This window comes from Cebus imitator, unplaced genomic scaffold (assembly GCF_001604975.1).
Source record: "Cebus imitator isolate Cc_AM_T3 unplaced genomic scaffold, Cebus_imitator-1.0 Scaffold12, whole genome shotgun sequence".
Taxonomy (NCBI): Eukaryota; Metazoa; Chordata; class Mammalia; order Primates; family Cebidae; genus Cebus; species Cebus imitator.
This window is the reverse complement of record NW_016107327.1, coordinates 10180978-10200986: the sequence shown is the minus strand read 5'-3', so window position 1 is coordinate 10200986 and position 20009 is coordinate 10180978. Positions and strand designations below refer to the sequence as shown.

At 41.2% G+C, this 20009-nt stretch overlaps 1 protein-coding gene across 1 annotated transcript in view; it reads right to left on the bottom strand.

The window, feature by feature from the left end:
* Positions 1-1305: 1305 nt before the first annotated feature.
* The window catches only part of ABHD3 (abhydrolase domain containing 3, phospholipase), a 45643-nt gene continuing 26939 nt past the window's right edge, over positions 1306-20009 (bottom strand). The window contains exons 5-9 of the mRNA XM_017498831.1: positions 14346-14458; positions 9235-9408; positions 7428-7476; positions 7185-7350; positions 1306-2171 (exon numbers count right to left, since the gene is read on the bottom strand). Of these exons, the coding sequence (XP_017354320.1) occupies positions 1993-2171; positions 7185-7350; positions 7428-7476; positions 9235-9408; positions 14346-14458 (681 nt within the window). The 3' untranslated portion in view covers positions 1306-1992. The remainder of the gene's footprint in view (positions 2172-7184; positions 7351-7427; positions 7477-9234; positions 9409-14345; positions 14459-20009) is intronic.

Sequence of the window (20009 nt, the reverse complement as noted above, 5' to 3'; positions counted from 1 at the left end):
ATAATGGGCAGATTTCTGAGTTGTGAATGAAAGCAGATCAACTTAAAGTGAAAAGAGGAATTTATTAGCTCTTGTGACTGGAAAGTCGAAGGGTTTTGGCCTGACTAGAAGCAGAGGTTTTATATAAATAAAGGCTTTAGGACTCTTGCTTCTTTCCTTTCAGTTCCCTGCAAACCAGAAGTCCATGGTCCTTAAGGTTTGTAATCCCGAAGAGTGTCCTTCATGATATTCTCCCGCAAAATCTAGAAGATAACTCTGAAAAGCAGGATTAGCCTCCTTATCCATACAGACTGAATGCAATTATTATGATCGAATCAGAAAATATGCTGTCCAGACAAAAAAGCACTGGTGTTATCATTGCTATCATCTTAGATACAGTATGAGGGAGTCTACAAGTACATCATCAGGAATTCTCCAAATGGTGGCATTTTTAGTAAATAATTTTGTTAATACGTTTTTTTGTACATGGTTCTCTCAACATGATACCTGAGGAAAAAAATATATGTATTTTATCAACAGGCTGAAGTAATGAAGAGGGAAAAGGTGTTGAATAATGTGGAAGTTATCACTATTGGCTGGCTAGCCCAATAACCATTGCCAATCCCCTTTCCTTTGCCTGCCTTCGCTATGATTGATAAAGTATGTAATTGGCAAATCACTTGCTTTCCCAGTCTCTCACTCCATATGGGTGGCCATGTGACAGGGCTCTGGCTAATGGATGTTAAGTGCAAGTCTTCTAAAATAGTTTTCACTTTCCCAAAAGGGCAGATGTGTCTGGTCCTACTCCTCCCTTTTCCTTCTTTGAACACAGGAGACTTCTTATGATACAAGTTAATTAGATATCATTTTCCCTGGCTGGGCATGGAGGCTCACGCCTGTAATCGCAGCACTTTGGGGGGCTGAGGCAGGCAGATCACAAGGTCAGGAGATAGAGACCATCCTGGCTAACACGGTAAAACCCCTGTCTCTACTAAAACTACAAAAAATTAGCTGGGCGTGGTGGTGTGTGCCTGTAATCCCAGCTACTTGGGAGGCTAAGGCAGGAGAATCACTTGAATCGGGAAGGCAGAGGTTGCAATGAGCCGAGATTGCACCACTGCACTCCAGCCTGGGTGACAGAGTGAGACTCGTCTCAAAACAAAACAAAACAAGATGTCATTTTCCCTTAAGGCACTGTTAGGTTTCCTGCAGCTGAAAATATCCTTATTTGGTAGAAGTGGTATGACCCCAATATTCTGAAAACAGTAAAGCGGAACAGTATCAATGTTTCTTACTAATGCAAAGCAGATTAAAACTCACAAAAGACCAATTTAAAATGGTAGAATTTATTTTAATATAATGATATATATGTGTGCACATATACTATTTTAAAAATAAGCATGTAAATTATAATCATTATAAAATATAAGTTAGCCCTAATTTAATATTATCAGAGTAAAAGAGCACATATAGAAGTCAGTCTAACATTGTTGCACTTGCCTTTTAAAGTTAAAACACATAAAAGATTTAGCGCATTGTATTTTATCTGATTTCAGTTTTCATGTTATCATCATTATCTATAAATACCCCTAGGAATGTACCAACTTATAACTTACATTCAAATAACCAGTATCTCTTAACTGTTATTAAAGTACCATTAAATCATCTAAAATGAATAATCTAAAAAAATACTAGTCTAAATTAAAACCCTGAGGAATTAAAATTTTTTTACACAATAGTTTTGGTTAAGTGCAATTTCATGTACGTACTACTTTGTTTAAGGTCGTACTTGGTAAGGCATAGTAAAAACAAATCTACATAAGTAACAATCTAATACTATATTTAATTCGTTGCTACAAAGTTGTTTTGTTTCTCTAAAAAGTAGTTTTTGCATATCATTCTGGACCTCTTCACCCATCTGCTGGCTTATTTGCTTTATATACAGTAGTTAAAATTTGTGCACTAAGCTGAGCTGCCTTCACAATTGTGGTCGGACAAAATACACCCAAAGAACTACATGTTAGAGAGTTCATGTCCATGCTCAACCATGGCTTGCACAAATTGCTTGAAGACACGATCCATGTAAGTGGATTGTCTTGGCCAGATTCCCTCCAGAAAACCAATATGGCCTCCATAAGAAGTAAGGACCAAAGCAACATTAGGGTTTTGCTTAGCAGTTTCTATTGGAATAGCTTCAGACCAAAAAAAGGGTGGCAATAAGAGAGAAGGAGAGAGAAAAATATAATCATTATGTTTTTGTTAGGAAAAGCATATAACTTTATCATTTCTAATAAACAGAAATCAAAACACCATTATATAAATATTTGTGATGAGCACAGTTAAATGGAATGAGTCTAATTTCTATCAACTATCTATACTCTCACAACAGTTCATACATATGGTCATGTACTGCACAATCATTTTGGGAAGAATCAATCCAAGATTTAATCATAACACAAAAGTATATGTCAAGTTTTATTTTGAGAAATTAAAGTAAGAAAATTCAAGGAATGGTGAATCCTCACATTATGCTGTGAGATTCCCACTGAGGTGTTATAGCAGGAAAAAAACTAAGCTTAATACCTTTGTGAGAGTTAGAAATTCATTATTTATGATTTTGATTAACTTTATACGATGTGTCTGGGCATGGTGGCTCATGCTTGTAACCTTTGGGAGACAAGGTGAGAGGATCACTTGAGCTCCAGAGTTTGAGACCAGCCTGGGCAACATAGTGAGACCCCATCTTGAAAGAAAGAAAGGAAAAGATAAAAGAGAAGGAAAGGAAAGGAAGAAGGAAGGAAGGAGGGAGGGGAGGGGGAGGGAAGGAAAGCAGGGAGGGAAGGAAAGGAAGGAGAAAGAAAGAAGAAGGTAGGAAGAAAGAAAGAAGGAAGGAAGGAAAGAGAGAAAGAAAGAGTGACAGAGGGAGGGAAGGAGAGAAAGAGGCATAATGGGCACAGTGGCTCACGCCTATAATCCCAGCACTTTGGGATGCCGAGGTGGGCGGATCACGAGGTCAAGAGATGGAGACCATCTTGGCCAACATAATGAAACCCTGTATCTACTAAAAATACAAAAAATAGCCGGGCATGGTGGCGCGAACCTGTAGTCCCAGCTACTAGGGAGGCTGAGGCAGGAGAATCACCTGAATCCAGGAGGCAGAGGTTGCAGTGAGCCAAGATCATACCACTGCACTCCAGCCTGGCAACAGAGTGAGACTGTGTTCCCCTCCCCCCCAAAAAAAGAAAGAGAGAGAGAGAGGGAAAGAAAGAACAAACAAATGAACCTTATGATATTAGATTGCTCAGGCCAATTAGTGGCTGTATTAAGGATTCAAAAGTATAAATACATAATAAAAACAACAACAAAAAGGAATGAAATTCTCTCAAATGGTAACACTGTTATCTTTGGGCAATGAAACATGGGTGAATTTTTCTTTTTCTTCCTTCTCTGAATCTCTATTTATGGTTAAGACAAAGAAAAAGTGTTTTATTATTATTTTTTGAGATGGAGTCTTGCTCTGTCACCCAGGCTGGAGTGCAGTGTCATGATCTCGGCTCACTGCAACCTCTGCCTCCCGGGTTAAAGCGATTCTCCTGCCTCCGCCTCCCAAGTAGCTGGGACTACAGGTGTACACCACCATGCCCGGCTAATTTTTTGTATTTTTAGTAGAGATGGGGTTTCACTATGTTAGCCAGGATGGTCTCGATCTCTTGACCTCATGATCTGCCTGCCTCAGCCTCCTAAATTGCTGGGATTACAGGCGTGAGCCACTGCACCTGGCCAGAAAAGTGTTTTAAAAACATAGTTGCTGGCTGGTCGCTGTGGCTTATCCCTGTAATCAAAGCACTTTGAGAGGCAAAGGTGGGTGGATCACTTGAAGTCAGCAGTTTGAGACCAGCCTGGTCAACATGGTAAAACCCCGTCTCTACAAAAAATGCAAAAAAATTAGCTGGGCATGGTGGCTGGCACTTGTAATACCAGCTCCCTGGGAGGCTGAGGCAGGAGAATCACTTGAACCTGGGAGACAGAGGTTGCAGTGAGCTGAGATGGAACCACTGTACTGCAGGCTGGGTGACAGAGCAAGACTCTGTTTCAAAACAAAAACATAGTTGCTGTATTTAATATAATTCACTAGCAATGACTCTTTTCATATGCTCTACAAATCTACCTTGAGTATAAACTTTATTTTCATCTTTTTTTTGAGACAGAGTCTTGCTTTGTGGCCCAGGCTGGAGTGCAGTAGGAATCTCAGCTCAGTGAAACCTCCATTTCCCAGGTTCAGGTGATTCTCCTGCCACAGCCTCCTGGGCAGTTGGGATTGCAGGTCCCCACCACCATGCTCAGCTAATTTTTGTATTTTTAGTAGAGATGAGGTTTCACCATATTGGCCAGGCTGGTCTTGAACTCCTGACCCCAGATGATCGCCCTGCCTTGGCCTCCCAAAGTGCTGGATTACATGTGTGAGCCACTGCTCCCAGCCTGAGTATAAACTTTAAAAATTATGACTCCCTAAGTAAGATAACATGGCTGAGGCCAGCATAGTGGCTCACGCTTGTAATCTCGGCACTTTGGGAGGATCACTTGGGGCTAGGAGTTTGAGACTAGCCTGGACAGCATAGCAAGACTGACCATGTCTTTACAAAAATGTTAAAAACAAAAAAAGGCCTGCTATGGTGGCATGCTCCTGTAGTCCTAGCTGAGGCCGACGTGGGAGGACAGCTTGTGCCCAGGAGTTTAAGGCTGCAATAACTATGTTTTTTTTTTTTTTTTTTTTTTGAGATGGAATTTTGCCCAGAGTAGAGTGCAATGGTGCGATCTTGGCCGGCGTACTGCAACCTCCATACCCCCACCCCGCCTCCCAGCTAATTTTTTTTTTTTTTTTCAGTAGAGATGGGGTTTCACCATGATGGTCAGGATGGTTTTGAACCCCTGACCCCAGGTAATCCACCCACCGCAGCCTATCAAACTGCTGGGATTATAGGCCTGAGCCACTATACTCGGCCTGGCTTCAGTAAACTATGGTAGTGTCACTGGACTCCAATCTAGGCAACAGAGCGAGACCCTGTCTCTCTGTCTCTGTCTCTCTCTCTCTCTCTCTCACACACACACACACACACACACACACACACACATATTTATAGAGAGAGATGCAGTAATTAGAATTTCACAACTTTGGCTGAATTTTAGGGACAAATGAGCTAATTAAACGAAAGAGCTTCTCTACCCCACACCCTCGTAAGGAGAAAAAGCAAGCTCAAATTTCCTATAAGAGAACTGGGCCCTTCCACAAATTGCCTGTTTAGGCAATGCTCTAAATGACCCTTCACAACACTCTGAAAAATACACTGATAGCCCTAAAGCAAGGCTCAACAAGCTAAGTTCTTATTAAAAAGTGGTCCTGAGTTCATGTCCTTAGCTAGCCATGTCCATCCCAAGGAAGAAGAACACCTAGAAGTGAACATCTATCTTGGTATCAGGTGTGGGAACTTTAGGCAGAATGACTGATACCATTTTTGCTTTTCCTTTTTCACCAAGCATTTAGAGTGCTTCATTCGTCTCTAAAGGAATTATTAAGAGCCTAAACTTCATACTATGGATACATTCAGAAATTTCTACACTGAGAGTTACAGTCATATCAGAACAAAAGGTTGGGCCACATTTGAGTCATGTGAAAGATGCTGGCTGCCTGTTCTCTCAGACTGCAGACAATTGTCCACTATTTCAATGTGGCAAGACTATTTTAAAGGCATGGGAAAGAATAGGAAATAATGAGTTTAAACTTCAACCAAGTGGGTTAGGTTGAAACACTGGGAATTTTTTGTTGGTAGAAAGGTCAGTGAAATATAAAAACGAGTGGAGAAATACTAGACTCCAAATCCAATGAAAATATGCTCTAAAACAATCACCATGTAAGTCAACTGATATTAAAGTTCACAGTTTCAAATTTTCCGAATTGTGGTCAAGGTTGTAAGTTTCAGTTTCTAAGATTATTTGTGATTAATCATAAATCACATAATAAAAGAGGATCTCCTAGAGAAATTGATAGGTAATTAAAAATATATATATATATACACACACATTGGGGATTTTCTGAAATTTTCACAACACATGTGTTAGGTTTATAGACAGAACCATTTTTTAAATAAAGTATTTGAGGGAAAGTTGGCTGGGCGCGGTGGCTCATGCCTGTAATCCGAGTACTTTGGGAGGCGAAGGCGGGTGGATCGCCTGAGGTCAGGAGTTTGAGACCAGCCTGGCCAACATGGTGAAACCCTGTCTCTACAAAAATACAAAAATTAGCTGGGCATGATGGCAGGTACTTGTAATCTCAGCTACTTGGGAGGTTGAGGCAGGAGAATTGCTTGAACCTGGGAGGTGGAAGTTGCAGTGAGCTGATATCATGGCACTGCACTCCAGCCTGGACAACAGAGTGAAACTCTGTCTCAAAAAAAAAAAAAAAAAAAAAATAAAAAAAAAAAAAAAAAGGAAAAGAAAAGAAAAAAGAAAGCAGGAAAGTTCATTTTTGAATAATTTTCTTTTTTTAAGAGACAGGGTCTTACTCTGTTGTTCAGGCTGGAGTGCAGTGGGATGATCATAGCTCATTGCAGCCTTGAACTTCTGGGCTCAAGTGATTTTCCCACCTTGGCTTCCCAAGTATATGGGACTATAGGCACACAACATCATGCCCAGTTAATTAATTTTCTTACATACAGTATTCAGGGGAAAAGGAAAGACTGTTTCTCATCAAATATGACCATCTAGTCCAAATATAATTCACTAATTGAGATATTTACAGTCACTATAAAGTCTCAAGTTCTCTTCCAGCTTAAAAGGGAAGAAAAACTTCAAATTTTTCTGTATAGGAACCTCAGGAAGAGGCAAGTGATGACAATATTCTCTTGAGGCAAAGAGACGGTAACATAATCTGTCCAAAGAACAGTGTATTTGATAAGAAGGAAAGGTTATAAAAATGAGAATGAGCAAAACAGTGAGTCATAATTTGTTCTGAGCCTCTCACAATGAACTAGATAAGCTTCTGCGAAAATTTTTAAGTCATCTGAGACATTTAGATACCAATTGTTATGAGTATGTTTTTTTTTTTATCATAATGGAAATGATACATTTTCTTACTACTGTATTTTCTTGAAAAGGACAATATATTAAAAGTTAATCATGTCAAAATTATACAAATACGTTAATTTTACCATGACTGGGTGAGAAAACATCATCCACAGAATTAAGACACAATACTGGAATTCCTACTGACTTCAGTCTACGATTTGGACTGGCATCAGTATAATAATCATCAATTGTTCGGTATCCAAACATGACTGAAGTGAATCGCTTATCAAACTCTCTGATGGATTTAGCCTGAAAAACAAAATCAAATTATATCTAGTCTTGCCCCAAAGAAGAAATAAAAGTATTACATAAAGTTTTTCTTCTACCTTCATGACATGATCCATATCAACTTGTTTTACAAACATATGTCGGTGCCTGGAACAAAAGAATTTCAGAAGTAAAAATCAAGGTCATTCCTACTCCAGCATACTAAATAGACTCAAAAACAAATTACTAAAAAGCCTAGCACAAGGCACAGTTGTACTCAATAAATAGTTCCTTAATCAGATACAGTAGGGGTAGTATAATAACGGTTGTGCTGAAGATACTTTTTTCAAGTCCTTTTTTTTTTTTTTTGAGACAGGGTCTTGCTTTGTCATCCAGGCTGGAGTGTAGTGGTATGATCACGGCTCACTGCAGCTTTAATCTGCTGGACTTAAGTGATCCTCCCACTTCAGCCCCCAGATTAGCAGGGACTACAGGTGCATGCCACCATGCCCCACCAATTTTATGGTGTTTTTTTTTTAGAGGTGGGGTTTCACCATGTTGCCCAGGCTGGTCTCGAATTCCCAGGCTCAAGGGATCCACCCTCTTCAGCCTCCCAAAGGGCTAGGATTATAGGCATGAACCACTTTCCCTGGACTGGTAAAATCTAATCCAATGTTTAACGTCAACTATCAGGATTACTATGATTTTCAATAAGTCATGTGCAAATCAACAACACTTTTAATTTAAAGTTTATATTTATCAATTCACTTAAAAGTACATGGTAACAGTCATTAAAAAATAGAGATTATATGCATTGCATACTTGTATCAAAACATCTCAAGGTACCCTATAAATACATACACCTACTATGTACCCACAAAAATTAAAATAAAAAATTAAAGAAATAAGCAAACAGAAACATCTCTGCTGGGCAGGTGGCTCACGTCTGTAGTCCTAGCACTTTGTGAGGCTGGAGTGGATGGATCGCTTGGGTTCAGGAGTTTAAGACAGCCTGGGCAACATGGCAAAACCCTGTCTCTACAAAGCATTAAAAAATTAGCCAGCTGTGGTGGTATGTGCTTGTAGTTCCAGCTACTTGAGAGGCTGAGGTGGGAGGATTTCTTTAAACTAGGAGGTTGAGGCTGCAGTGAGCCATGATCACACCACTGCACTCCAGCCTGGGCGATAGAGAGACCGTATCTTTTTTTTTCTTGAGATGAAGTTTTGCTCTTGTTGCCCAAGCTGGAGTGCAATGGCATGATCTTGGCTCACTGCAACCTCCGTCTCCTGGGTTCAAGGATTCTCCTGCCTCAGCATCCTGAGTAGCTGGGATTACAGGCATGCACTACCACGCCTGGCTAATTTTTTGTATTTTTAGTAGAAACGGGATTTAGGCTGGGCACAATGTGGGTGGATCATCTGAGGTCAGGAGTTCAAGACCAACCTGGCCAACATGGTGAAACGTCATCTCTAAAAAAAAGGAACAAGGTTTCACCATATTAGCCAGATTGGTCTCAAACTCCTGACCTCAGGTGATCCACCCTCCTCAGCCTCCCAAAGTGCTGGGATTACCGGCGTGAGCCAGGGCACCCAGCCACTGGTTTGTTTTTTTGAGACAGAGTCTTCCTCTGTTGTCCAAGCTAGAGCACAACGGCACAATCTTCACTCACTGCAACCTCTGCCTCCTGGGTTCAAGAGATTCTCCTGCCTCAGCCTCCTGAGTAGCAGGGATTATAGATGCCTGCCACCACACACAACTAATTATTGTATTTTTTAGTAGAGACGGGGTTTCACCATGTTGACCAGCCTGGTCTCAAATTCCTGACCTCAGGCGATCCGCCCGTCTCAGCCTTCCAAACTGTTGGGATTACAGGCATGAGCCACCACGCCTGGCCCTGGAGACAGCAGATTTTAAAGATGACTCACTTATTAACTGAAGACTGAAGGCAGGTTGTCAAATAGTAATTAAAAAGCAGCCAGTTCAGTGGTTTTTCCAATGACTCTGAGCAAGCGAAGGTATTCCAACCAACGGAAAAAGTTGCAGCTGCCATCAAAGGAGTTTTGGGTCCAATTTTGCCCAGGTAATTTAGAAGCAGCATTCTAAAATGGGGAGAAACAGGAAACTCAGTGATTAATTTGTTATATCACTCAAGACATTCATTTCTAACTATAGACTATGTTAACTATGGAGAAGAAAAGTATAAACTAGTGTTTAAGTCTTCTATCCTGGAAAAGCATGCAAGCATCTTCATTCTTTCCTTATATTCATGTATTATTTGTCTTGTAGTCAAATATGTGGTGAGTGGGACAAATCAGTTATTCCTTACATATGTATCCTCTGAAGTAAAACATAAGAGAAATCCACCGAGTGGTTTCCAAATGTGACTGCATGCTGAAATCACTCAGGGAATTTTTTTTTTTTTTTTTTGAGACAGAGTCTCTCTCTGTTGCCCAAGCTGGAGTGCAGCGGTGTGATCTTGGCTCACTGCAACCTCCACCGCCTGGGTTCAATGGATCCTCCTGCCGCAGCCTCCTGAGTAGCTGGGATTACAGGCATGCATCACCACACTCTGCTAATTTTTTATATTTTTAGTAGAGATGGGGTTTCACTGAGTCGAGCAGGCTGGTTTTGAACTCCTGACCTCAAGTGATCTGCCTGCCTCAGCCTCCTAAAGTGCTAAGATTACAGGCATGAGCTACTGTACCCAGCCTTGTTTTTTTTTTTTTTTTTTTTTTTTTTTTTTTTTTTTTTGATAGGTTCTGTAGCCCAGGCTGGAGTGTAGTAACACAATCATACCTTAGGGCAGCCTTGATCTCCTGGGCTGAAGTGGTCCTCTCACCTTACCCTCCCCAGTATCTGAGACTACATGTGTCCATCATCATGCCTAGCTAATTAAAAAGAAGAAAAAAGTTTTTTAGTAGAGATGGTCTCACTAGGTTGCCCAGGCTGGTCTCTGAGGGAGTTTTAAAAATGACTATTGATGTCTGGGTCTCACCCGGGAGATTGTAAGTTAACTGATCTGGATCGCTACCCTAGCTGCCAAGGATCCTTGCACCTTGTAGCAAATTTTGTTTTTGAGAGGGAGTCTCACTCTGTCACCTAGGCTAGAGTGCAATGGAGTGGTCTCAGCTCACTGCAACCTCCGACTCGCAGGTTCAAGTGATTCTCCCACCTCAGCCTCCCGAGTACGTGGGACTACAAGTGTGCCACCACACTTGGCTAATTTTTTTGTATTTTTAGTACAGACAAGGTTTCACTATGTTGGCCAGGCTAGTTTCAAACTCCTGACCTTGTGATCTGCCCGCCACAGCCTCCCAGAGTGCCTGGATTACAGGTATGAACCACCGTGCCCAGCCCCTGTAGCAAGTTTCTAAAGGTCTCTCTAGTTTAGACTTTCTAAGTTGTGGTAGAACAGTTGACCCCTAAAGTAACTCGTTTTCTCTTCCTATTCCTGTTATTTGTCCTTATTTCCTATCACATCTTTTCCTCTTAGTTTTGTTTTGGTAAGAGGGATCATAATCATGTATAATCTACATACCCAATGTTGAACATCTAAAGTTTAATGCTGCCAAGTAACAGAAAGAATGATATCCTAATTATTTCTCATTATATTTTTTGTACTTAATTTCTTCAACTGTCCAGGTTTTAAAATAGGAGGAATGGGTTAAAATTCTCCCTTATTCTTTTATCCAATTCAAATGACTTGTAGGGGTGAAAATGATGACGTTTTAGACGCAAAATGGACATTTAGTTTTTGAAAATGATCCTTCATAACAACTGTAGTCTGTATACGGTATTGTGGTTCACCAAACCATTTAGAGGACAATGCTTACTCTTCTCCAAAGGGTTCATTTGAGCATCCTAGTTTTGGTGGCCCTACTCTTTGATAAGAGGTCAGACATTATTGGGGGGCTGGTAAAATGCACAAATTGGAAGGACTTGAAGGGAAACTCAGAAGTAGGAAGATTCAGAAGTAGTTATGACCAAGAAGATGGGGATACATCTTGGTTATTACTCAGGAACAAAATGATGCCAAGATGTTCTCCCCCAAACAGATTGTTGATGCCAAGATGTTCTCCCTGAAAAAGATTGTTTTACTTCTATAGGAAAAGGACCCTATTTTCTCACCAAAAGAAAAAAAAACTGCAGGCTAAGAGAGGGTAGTGGGGTGGGGGGGCGTGTATAGACTTTCTGACTCAGAGAGAGAGACAGAGAGAGAGAGACAGAGAGACAGAGACAGAGAGAGACACTGAGACTTTTTCTGGCTCCTAACTAAACTAAAACCAAACAAGCAAGCAGACTATTTGGGAAATGTGAACACTCACTGAATACTGGATGATAGTTTGAAATTAGTGTTAATTTTGTTCAGGTGTAATGATAATGTGGTATGGTTTTGGTTCTTCATTGTTTTTTTAAATAAACTTTACCTTTTTTTTTTTTTTTTTGAGACAGAGTTTCACTTGTTGCCCAGGCTGGAGTGCAAAGGTGCCATCTTGGCTCATTGCAACCTCCGCCTCCTGGGTTCAAGTGATTCTCCTGCCTCAGCCTCTCGACTAACTAGGATTACAGGCATGGGACACCATGCCTGGCTAATTTTGTATTTTTAGTAGAGACAGGGTTTCTCCATGTTGGTCAGGTTGGTCTTGAACTCCCGGCCTCAGGTGATCCTCCTGCCTCAGCCTCCCAAAGTGCTGGGATTACAGGCATGAGTCACTGTGCCCGGCCTTTGTTTTTTCTTTTTTTTTTTTCTGAGATGAAGTCTTGCTCTGTTGCCCAGGCTGGAGTGCAGTGTCATGATCTTGGCTCTCTGCAGTCTCCTGGGTTCAAGGGATTCTCTTTCCTCAGCCTCCTGAGTAGCTGGCTACAGGCACGCACTGCCAGGCCCAGCTATTTTTCATATTTTTAGAGAGATGGGGTTTCACCATATTGGTCAGGCTGGTCTTGAACTCCAGACCTTGTGACCACCTGCCTCAGCCTCCCAAAGTGCTGGGATTACAGGTGTGAGCCATTGCACCTGGCCTTTTTTTTTTCTTCTTTTTAAGATGGAGTCTTGCTCTGTTGCCCAGGCTGGAGTGCAGTAGGGCGATCTCAGCTCATGGCAAACTCTACCTCCCTGTTCAAGCAATTCTCCTGCCTCAGCCTGTTAAGTAGCTGGGATCACAGGCATGCGCCACCATGTCTGGTTAATTTTTGTATTTTTAATAGAGACAGGTTTTCACCATGTTGGTCAGGCTGGTCTTGAACTCCTGACCTCAGGTGGTCTGCCTTCTTCAGCCTCTCAAAAGTGCTGGGGTTACAGGTGTGAGCCACCACGCTTGGCCCACCTTTTAGAGATACCAACTATTTATAAGTGATGTCTGAGATTTGGTTCACAATAATCAGAGTTGGGAGGGAAAGGGGGATGACACTGATGAAACAAGATGATCCATGAGTTGCTGGCACTTGGCCCCAGGGGCATCATAGCCTTTATCACAGGGATTACCTCAGTCCAAAGGGCACTGGGCATAAGGATCATTCATAGGCTATGTTTTTGTGTGTTGCATCTCCAGAAGAAAAAATGTGTCAAGATATAAAACACATCCCCAAGTGGTGAGCCCAGTTGGGAACCTGTCACAGTGCTAGGCAACTAGGAGGGGTACTTCCGTCAAACGATTCACAAGACATTAATATTCAACCAGCTGTAAAGGCTAATGGTCAAGTTCTGCCTTCAGGGACTGAGGCTTCAATGTGGCATGAATAGACATTTCCCAGGAGCTTCTGAATAGAGAATCTGGACCTGTTTATGTAAGTTCTGGTCTTTAAAAAAGTCAAGCATTTATATGATTAAGGGAAAAAGTTCACCTCTCACCCTGTCCTTTAAGGTTCACATTACAGGGGAAAGGAATGAGAAGCTAAACTCTGTCCATTAAGCACAGTTCAGAGATTCTGCCTGGGTTTTCTCCATTGATTGAGATTTCTTCCTTTAGTAGGTCAAGTCAGACCTTCCATGCTAATGTAAGAAATGTATTCTTTTCTTCTTCGTTTTATGTTTATCGGAATCTAAAAAGCTGTGGTTAAAGGCCTGTTTTTTAGAGTCTCATTTGTAAATGCTGTTCATTTTCTTTTTATAAAAAATTAAATTTTTTTTCTTCTTTTACTTATAGCCACTGGCTATAGAAAAATGCTGTTCATTTTCAAGTGAATAAACTCCTAAGATGTTCTAAAAACTGAAATGACAGATAAACCAATTATAAAATTATGAACAAATATCATTTTCTGTCTTAAGTATTTGCTGATTTAAAAAACTAGTTTTGGACAATGGCTTAGGGATCTAAAAGCATAGTAAAATTCAAGATAATAAAAATTTTGGATTTCCTTAAGCTATCACTAGAACACCCCCCCCAAAAAAAACCCCACAAACAATTAGTAGAAATAAGCCTAAATAGAAAAGTTCCAAATAAGCCCAAAAGTAATGGAAAGCAACACAAATGATAATATCCATATGCTTAAAATAGCAGCTGAAGTAGGGGGTTAACAAAATTTCAGTTTCTAGCAGAGCACTCCACAGTAGGTACATTTGCCCAGCAACAAAACAAAACAAAACAAAACACCACCTGGGGAAAAATCATTTTGAAGGCCATTGCAGCTGGAGAGAGCAATAAGTGATTATTTCTGTAACTAGAGTGATGAAAGTCATGCTCCAAGTTCAGCTTCAGAACGCAGCTCCAGGGATGACTCGGAGTGCGCCAGGAATCAGAAGGTCAACATGGCAGCCAGTGAGTGATGCAATTGGCCTTATGGGCTTCGGACAAGCCTTCAGGCTCACAAAATCCGTAGTCACAGAGATACGTAGTTAAGAAAAATATTAAAATTCACCTGAATTAATTCTTTCCTTCCTTTGTTCATTCAATCAACCACATTTAATAAAATATGATAAACATAATCAGACATTTATTTAAAAAATGTCTACATAGCTGGCGTATAGTCCTCTGAAAGAGACAGCCCATAAAATAGCTTCCCTCTCAGAGATAATTATTTTAGAAAGGGAAAACCTTACCCTCCCATTGAAACCCCTGCTGCCAGGAAAGGAGCAGAAGGGTACAGGCTGTGTACATGGTGAATAACTGTCTCCAAGTCTTCAGTGTTAGCACAACAGTAAGTCCTTGGTGTCTGGAAGTAGTGACAAGTAAAGCACAAAAATTACAATGTGAGGTTAATGATTTGTAAAATGCAGAAATGTAAACAGGAACAAGAAGTCATAAATATGAGAAAATAACCTTTGTTTGCATGTACTGTAGTATTAATAATTTATCATTTTCCTGTCTTGCAGTGCATACATATGCCATTTAAAGTCAGCACAGTTAGATTGGCACTAGCAAAAAGGAACATTCAAGGAAGGCTTGATGCAGATGGGGCAAGACCAATACAAATACCTTAAATTAAAGTGCCATACTCAAATGTGTCTCTAACTTAAACAGAACAATTTAGAGAAAAAAAGAAAAAAAGCAGAGAATTGTGCTTTCTATTAAACAAAAAACAACCCGTACCCTCAAAGTCAAAATAACTTTTTTTTTCTTCTCTTTTTTTGGTAAGACAGGGTCCGGTGCTGTCACTCAGTCTAGACTGCAGTAGCATGACCACAGCTCACTGTAGCCTTGACCTCCCAGGCTCAAGCAATCCTCTGACCTCAAACTCCTAAGTAGCTGAAACCACAGGTACATGCCACCACACACAGAGAATTTAAAAGAAAATGTTTTGTAGAGATGGGGGAGGGGGGTCTTGCTATATTGTCCACGCTGATCTTGAACTCCTGGTTTCAGTGATTCACCTGCTATGGCCTCCCAAAGTGTTGGGATTACAGGCATGAGCCTGTGCCTGGACCAACGTAACTTTAAAAATAATTTATTTATTTTGTTGAGATGGAGTTTTGCTGTCACCCAGGCTGGAGTGCAGTACAGTGGCATGATCTCGGCTCACTGCAAGTTTCGCCTCCCGGGTTCAAATGATTCCCCTGTCTCAGCCTCCTGAGTAGCTGGGATTATAGGTGCCTGCCACCACACCCAGCTAATTTTTGTATTTTTAGTAGAGACAGGGTTTCACTATGTTGGTCAGGCTGGTCTCAAACTCCTGACCTCAGGTGATCCACCCACTTCTGCCTTCCAAAGTGCTGGATTACAGGTGTGAGCCACTGTACCCAGCCCAAAAGTTTTGTCTTAGGCTTCTATCTGCTTATTCTCTGAAGAGAATACCAGAGAATTGAAGTTCTTAAAGTGGCGGTCAAGAACCAGCTCTTGAAGTTCTTATTTACTCCTGTATCTTCATTAACCACTTCTCCCCAGTGACTGAAGCTAAACCTCCACCGTCCCTTTCATCCTCAGCACCAGATCCAAATTTCCAAGTTCCGGCAGACAGCTGCCCTGTTACTGTTCTACCAGTACTTCAGACTCAAAATGCACAAAAATTAACCCATTTTCCTCTTCATGAAAACTCCCAATGCTTTTCCTAACCTCCCATTTTCCTATAAATGGCACTGATATTTTCCTAGTTAAAATTGTGGGCGACATAGTTTTCTCCCTCTCCCTTAACCACATAGCTGATAAACTGCCCAATCCTGTAGTTTCTTCCTTCTCAGTCAAAGAAAACTCTTCTTCACTCTAGTACAGGGCTGGTAAGCTGCATTCTCTTAAAAGGGCCCCTGAAGCAAGGATGTGAGTGCCAGCAGTTCATTTGGAAGGTAACACCAGGAAGCACCCTCAGGAGAGTGGCAGAGTGAGTCAGGAAAGGCAGGAAGTCAATAAGGAAAATGATACCATAGGCAGTTTATGGCTGTGGGCAACTGGGACTCAAGCTCCTTGGGATAGTCTGGGAGAACTGTGTTCAGCAAGGCTTATGGTGATCCCCACTGAATGGCAAAACAGCTATTTATCCACCAATTCCCTTTTGGCCACTGGTTGAAGGCCTTCCTGGAGGATGTTAACTGGTACTTCTGGTCTACCCTAAGTACAGTTCAGCAGGCACCAATGGCTACAGAAGGCCCCCAGTCACAGAGATGCAGGAAGCCCTCAAAAAGGCATGCACAGGAATGTAAGTGCCAAGGGGGTAAAGATCCAGCTGTCTTTGCTACAAGGCCTTGTCACCTCTCACCTGGACTGTCACAAAACCTCTTAATTGGTTAACTCCTGGGTTTTCCTGATAATCATTCATAATCCTACATTCAATGCACTATCAGATTAATCTTCTTAAAGAACACTTCCAACTCTAATCATGACAGCCTTTGTGCTTAAAATTTCTCATTAGATTTCCATTGCTTACTGAATTTAGGACCTTCTACCATATGATGGCGTGCCACCCTTCCAGCTCTGTATTTTATTATTTCTCCAAATGTACAGATGCAGACCAATGGGATACTATTCTCTTGCCTGCTAGGCCCCTTAATATCCTTGCTGCCTGTGTGACCTTCACCTGCCTGGTGTCCTTCACTGTCAAATTTCCCTGTTGAAATTGTGCACGGAATATCACAAGGATGGGCACGGTGGCTCATACCTGAAATCCCAGCACTTTGGGAGGCTGAGGTGGGCGGATCACTTGAGGTCAGGAGTTCAAGACCAGCCTGGCCAAATAACAAAATCCCCTATCTACCAAAAAATACAAAAGCTAGCCAGGCACGGTGGCATGTGCCTGTAATCCCAACTACTTGGGAGGCTGAGGTGGGAGATTGCTTCAACCTGGGACGTGGAGGTTGCAGTGAGCCACGACCGTGCCACTGCACTCCAGCCTGCGTGACAAAGTGAGACCCTGTCTCAAAAAAATAAACGTTGCAACAGGTGAGACTTGGCCCCTGGCCTTTAGGACCTCACAGCTGTTCTCAATTCTAATTGCCCTGTCCAGCCTGCTCCATGCCCTTTCCCATGTGAGTCTCTATCACAGTCTTTTGTCAAACTGAACTGACACACAGGACTAAAAGGAAGCAGCTCTGATTAAAAAGTTCTGATATGCAAACCTATGTGGTTCTATCATACAGCATCTTGCTACCTGATGGATTACAACAGGAAACATCATCTGCCTTCTTTCTTCACAGGAGGTAAAGTGTGAAGTAAGCAGAGCCTATAGAACTTTGGACCCATTAAAGATTCACCCAGAATACACGGCAAAGACATTTATGAGGCAGTACATTGAATTGGTAGGCTTTGCAAAAACTGTCTTCAGCCCTGAAGATACAACTAGAAACTTTTTAAACAAAAGACTGGTTAAATTCTGTTGCTGGGGCTATGAATGCAACAGACAGCTATTCTGGTAGATGAAATCACATCTAATCACAAGAGGGATGAAGGAAGACCTGGGAGGATTTCACTGGGTAGTGAAACTCCTTCTGGGTGGGATGAGGATGGGAAAAATATAAAAAATCCAAGAGATATATCACTTCCAGCAGATATTTGGACATATTCAATAAGTTAGAATAATTTGATAATAATTACAGACCAACATTGTTTAAATTATCTAACTGCAACTATGACAGAGAGTGACAGTAATTTATTTATTTTCATTATTATTTTTTATAGAAAAGAGGTCTAACTATGTTGCTCAGGCTGGTCTCAAACTCCTGGGCTCAAGCAATCCTCCCACCTCGGCATCCCAAAGTGTTGGGATTACAGGCACGAGCCACCATGCCTGGCCAACAACAGTAATTTAATGGCTGAAAGAGGTTAGTTCTAAAAAATGCATTGAAGAGAATGAAATATAATTACTATTATTCATATATAATAGGAAAATAATAAAGCATATATTTTATATTTATCTATGGACTACATCTAATTTACCCTTCTTAATCAACTAAGGGCTTTCTTTTTATTTTTTCTGAGATGGAGTTTTGCTCTTGTTGCCCAGGCTGGAGTGCAATAGTGCGATCTCAGCTCAGCACAACCTCCACCTCCTGGTTTCAAGCGATTCTCCTGCCTCAGACTCCCAAGTAGCTGGGATTATAGGCATGCACCGCCACGTCCAGCTAATTTTGTACTTTTAGTAGAGACAGGGATTCTCAATGTTGATCAGGCTGGATTTGAACTCCTGAGCTCAGGTGATCCACCGGCCTCAGCCTCCCAAAGTGCTGGGATTACAGGTGTTAGCCATAGCACCCACCCAACTATGGGCTTCTTAAAAGCAGACAAACTGATTTCTCCTAACCTGGAAAACAATTTTCTTGTACCAGGTTTAGAAAATCTATTTTAGAATTAATTTACAATTCTCTTCATTAAAAAAACAATTTTTGACCTGGACTCAAATTTTAAATTCCCACTGTTAATCAGGTAGCTGGACTCTTCCTAGCTATTCCTGGCAAAGATTAATTTGCTAATCTGCAGTAGAAGCCATAACTCAGAATCCTTCTCTCTCAAGTCTGGGGTTACCGCACTTCCAATGCTGAACTAAGGTATCTAGAATTTTAGTTTTCTGTCCAGCAAAATGAAAACTGAAAAAGACCCATGAATGCCTTGTAAAAAATCATTTAAGTTTCATATTTACTTGATTCTAATGTTTGATGATCATCAGGATTTTAGAATATTTCATTTAGTATTCTCTCAAGTACTTAATGATCTGTACTCAAATATTTGATAAGATGCATTTAAATGAACTCTGTGATTCCTGTGTGGATGTGGGTCTCCCCAGAAGGAATAATCCTTTTAAAATAGGACTAAATATGCTCTTTAATTGATCTCTATGGTGAGATGTTTTTTTCATTCTACCCATTCCCTGTCTAGTACCTACTAAATTGCCTAAATTCTCCCTAGGAAAACTGATTTTATTTTTGGAATATGAGTTAATAAGAGTCAGAGAGAAGAAAAACTATTTGCACATAAATAAAACCAGCAGTTTAATGAACAATCATTTCACCCAGTCACTGATAGGCTGACCAATTGTCTAAATTTGCCTGGGAATTTGCTAATTTTTAAAAATAACCACAAAACAAAGGGCCTCAGGAAATATCCTGGCCAGCTTTGAGGCTGGCCTCTGTGCCACGTTCCTGCCAGCACTCCAAATGGCTGCCGTACATGTCCGGGCCGTCACGTTATACAAGCTACACCAAAAAATTGGCAGTTTTGTTAGTGGTTTACAGCAGGTCAGCCAGGAGTTATTTTCAGTCCAGTTTCCTAAGAGGCAAATCTTGTGGCTCACCTGGGTCAGGAAGGCTATCACATGCAGGACTACTCATCACCTCCCAGGGATTTGTAGTCCTGTTTATACATTAGACTCACCAAGGAGTGTTTAAATTATAGATACCTGGACTCCACCTCAGACCAAATGAATCAGAATCTCTGGGTGATAGGGTTCAGGGATCGTTTTTTCTTTTTCTTTTTTTTTTTTTGGATGGAGTTTTGCTCTTGTTACCCAGCCTGGAGTGTAATGGCACAATATTGGCTCACTGCAACCTCTGACTCCTGGCTTCAAGTGATTCTCCTGCCTCAGCCTCCAAGTACCTAGATTAGGGGCATGCGCCACCAACCCCTGCTAATTTTACATTTTTAGTAGGGACGGGGTTTCTCCATGTTGGCCAGGCTGGTCTCGAACTTCCAACCTCAGGTGATCCACTGGCCTCAGCCTCTCAAATTGCTGGGATCACAGGTATGAGTCACCATGCCTGGTCAGGGATCAGTATTTTTAAATGTTTCCCAGGGGATTCTAATGGGAGGCCAGGGTTGAGAACCAAGAAAATAAATAGGGTGAGAGG